Here is a 3,869-nt window from a genome sequence, read left to right on the forward strand (position 1 = left end):
GGGGGGGGTGGGGTTTTGTGGAGGGAGTTGGGGGGAGGTGTACTTAAGTGAGAAAATATGCAACTGGTTGGATAAAGTGAGTGGCGAGAACATATTTACTGAAGACAGATGACAAGGTGCTTAAGTATGCCTACAACAAATTTAATGAAAGACTAATGACACTGCCCTAGATGTTGAAGGCTTGAAGCAACTCTTCATAATGTAAAGGAATCAGAAAATTCTAATTTAAGCAAGCAAATTACTTCCAAGCACATAAAATAGTTGAAAACACTACCTGATCAATAAAAAAATGGGTGTAACCAGGCTAGGGAACTCATAAATGGAAATGAAAACAGATAAAAATCAGAAAGCAGTAGAGGAAAAACATGTTGTAAGACTACTAACGACAGAACAGAAGTAAAATTTATCGAGAATCACACCTTTAAATCTACCAAGGACTTTCAATGATTTTGATTTCAGAAAAATTGCTTCAGAAAGCAAATTGACAGTATGCATAGACATGGGAGGGGCAGCATCACTGTGGGAACGGCGCTTGCGATTTTCCACTCTACGAGCAATTGAGAGTTTCATTTTGGGAGTAACAGCAGCAACGTCTATTCCCTCAAACACATGAAGAGCAGCTTCTATGTTTCCTTTTTGATACTCGAGCTTTCCTAACAATGCTCTTGCCTCCTACAATTGCAAAAGTGTCTGAGATTCAGAACAACCAACAGAATAGGATCCAGTTTTAGATTCCATAATGCAAGGTACAGTGCCCATAAAATTATAAATAACAGGAGTTTAAAGGATTATTAAGTTTTGGAAAATTTATTAAGGAAATATAATATCATAGGTACATTATGGCAGGTCCAAGTGTCCAACAGAACAGCTTCATGGAAGGGTTACCAATGACTCTATTCATCAGGGAACTGAAGATGCCCAAGAATATAATTGACAAGATTTGAAGAACTCAATTCTTACAACCACAATGATGCAATGTCCACTTTTGTGAAGAATCTAGGCACCACAAAATTTCCATGTACAAAATAGACCACCCTTAGAACACCAGACCAGATATTGAGAAGAATGGATGACCATCTTATGATGTTCAAGTAGTTAAAGAAGGATCCAGAACAGTATGAACACATCCATTTCAAAAGGTTTTGGAATTTCATTTGTAAATGGAAGAGCCACCTGAGTTTTTTTTTTATATATTTTATCTTATATGATGCTGCAGATAACAAATCCATAATGCAAAAATACAGCCATAAACAGGAATGACTCAAACTCCATTGTAATATATTATGGGTCCATTTGATAACGTTTCAAGAAACGCGTTTCTGCCGTTGAAACGGAACAAAAAACGTTCAATAAAAATGTTTCGTTTCACTTGTTTTCCGAAATAGAAATTGAAATTTCTACCTATTTATGGTTCAAGAAACAACCCAAGCGAAACAAGTAGAACAACTAATCGCCATTCTTTCGCTGGTTACTATCGACTTCTATAAACATGACTTATCAAACACCTTCAATTCCGTTTCTATTTCTTGAAACAAAAACGGCAGAAACGTTATCAAACAGGCCCCATATATCTAGCACAAACAATTTTCCTATATAGGAGTATTCTTTTAAGTATAACATCTGATGCACCAAATTATGTGCTCTTGCTACTCTCTAAAATCAGTTACAATCACAAAGTTGAAAATTCAGCATCTAAAGGTAAACCAACCTCATAGTTCAGACAGCTACTTTCACGAAGAGATGATTCAGCCTCTTCAATATTGCCAGTATCTGGCTTGTGCTCAGCATCGCCAGTCCGTGATGAATACAAGCTGGCCGAATAGTCCCTGGTGGCCAGGGACTCAGATGAGGGAACCATTTCATCTGCTCTTAACTGCTCTCCAGAACACAGGCACTTCATTATCCTCCCCAACCTTCGCCTAGCACCAATTCTCCGCTTTCTCATCCATTTGTTACGTCCCATACTGTTTCATCACACTCCAGAGCCTTCTGGCCATCCCCAACCACAAAAGACAGAAATCAGACTCAATCATGAATACAAGCACAGGTTCAGTTCCTTGAGGATAATTATATGATTGACAGAGTGTAACGTGATAAAATTCAAGACTGGAGGAACAGCAACGGAAATTAACGAGGTCAGACACAGAAATTCTAATTAGAAATGAAACCACAAGAATAAATAGATAAAATCAAACAAATCCTAAAACACAATAATCTTTACACTCTCAACACAGGAAAAACGGAAATTTTACACCAAAGCTAGAGACAAAAAAATAATAATAATAAAAATTCAGACATCCAAAAGAGAAACCTCAAACTTATGTTTCTGTTCGTTCAGCTTTTAAAACTACCCAATTAAACACTCCAGTTTACCTTTTGAAACGAACGACCCACCAAAAATTCTGCAACCAAACTCCAGAAACCCACCAAAACCAGCAACTTACAACACCGAAAATCCCAATAAACCGTAGATATCCCTGCCAGAGAATCCCAATGAAGCCATCCGAGGAAGGAAAGCAGAGAAAATAATTTGAGAAACCCAAAAAGTCCTAACTCAACAAAGTTGAATTCTGCACCACCCACATGCTGATTTTTCTCCAAGCATACCCAGAAGGATCAACTCTTCAGCCATAAGTAAGGAAAAATCGTTTCCAGAACGACCAAAGGAGGAATTACAACAAAAAGGAAGTACCTTTTGTTCGAAAAAGAGAAGAAACCGAGCCCACACAACATCAACTCCACCATCCATTCGTCCAATTGCTACTCACTAAAACAAAAAGTGAATTATCTTCTTTAGAATGATAGAAACCCTTTCGATTATCTAAGAATCCAAAGCTTTCTTCAAGAACTCTTCTTTTTTTTAACAAAAATCCCCTCTTTAGAATTTAGATCCTCCTTTCTGTAGCTCTCAAACTGTTAAAATTCTCTTCCCCTCTCCTGGGTAATTCAATAGAATGGAGATTTGGGGAGAATTTATAAACCGATCGAGACGCTCTGGATTTCCTTTCGGGGACCAATTTGGTCTGCCCCGCAGGTCCAGAGAGGTGTGATGAATACGCGACGTGACTCGTGTGTCTCGTCAGATATGTTGGAAAGAAAATTTATAGAGAGGGAGAGAGAGAGAGCGAGAGGATTTTGGGGAAGGAAGTCGTTGGTGGGTCCCATAAGTTTGAAATTTACAACTTACATTAGCAATTGTTTTGCCACGTGGAACTTATATTTCTCCCGTTGTGCTTAGCCTGTTTTTACATGCATTTTTACCTGTGATGAAACCGTTAATTGACTTAATTAACTTGTTAGTTTCACTATATGCCCGAAATAACCCTGACTTATGTCCATAAGACCATAACTAGGTGTCGGGTCGGGTCGGGTCAGGGGTTTCAGAAGGGGTTGGGTCAAGTGCAGTCCGCATCGATGCTGTTAAATTCTTATTGCTATAGGTAGCTCTAAGCCGGATCGGGAAATCTGGCATGGTCCAAGTATTCCACCTGTTCTAGAAAGAACAGCAGAGTCCCACGTGCAACATTGATCTGGTCCATTTAATTGACTGGGTAGATATGGACCCTTTTTCACTTTTACTACAATTTAACTTTACTCTATTTCTAGAGATTTGACAAGCACATAACTTGTCGGCAGGGAACCCTCCAAGGTAGTAGAACTAGGAAATAACACAACCCACTTTATGAAATAGGGGAGATAAGGGTGTTTATGCCATTAAGGATTGGCATAGTAAATGCCCTTCTAATTACATTTAATGCTGGTCGTGCAAGTGCAACTGTGCATAAAGCCTTTTGTCGTAAAGATATTTCAAAAAATAAATAAATAAATAAATTTGAAATGCAACGTGCCACAACGTACCTACGCCTAGA

At 38.5% G+C, this 3,869-nt stretch overlaps 1 protein-coding gene across 4 annotated transcripts in view; it reads right to left on the reverse strand.

Annotated features, from left to right (window-relative positions):
- The window catches only part of LOC122088645 (protein NPGR2-like), a 12,853-nt gene extending 9,789 nt beyond the window's left edge, over positions 1-3,064 (reverse strand). Inside the window, exons 1-3 of one of the 4 annotated variants that reach the window (XM_042657959.1) lie at positions 2,693-3,064; positions 1,709-1,986; positions 420-672 (exon numbers count right to left, since the gene is read on the reverse strand). In XM_042657959.1, the coding sequence (XP_042513893.1) occupies positions 420-672; positions 1,709-1,963 (508 nt within the window). In that variant the 5' untranslated portion in view covers positions 1,964-1,986; positions 2,693-3,064. The other 3 variants (XM_042657957.1, XM_042657958.1, XM_042657956.1) reach the window with 3 other exon arrangements.
- Between the last annotated feature and the right edge of the window lie 805 nt (positions 3,065-3,869).

This window comes from Macadamia integrifolia, chromosome 9 (assembly GCF_013358625.1).
Source record: "Macadamia integrifolia cultivar HAES 741 chromosome 9, SCU_Mint_v3, whole genome shotgun sequence".
NCBI lineage: Eukaryota > Viridiplantae > Streptophyta > Magnoliopsida > Proteales > Proteaceae > Macadamia > Macadamia integrifolia.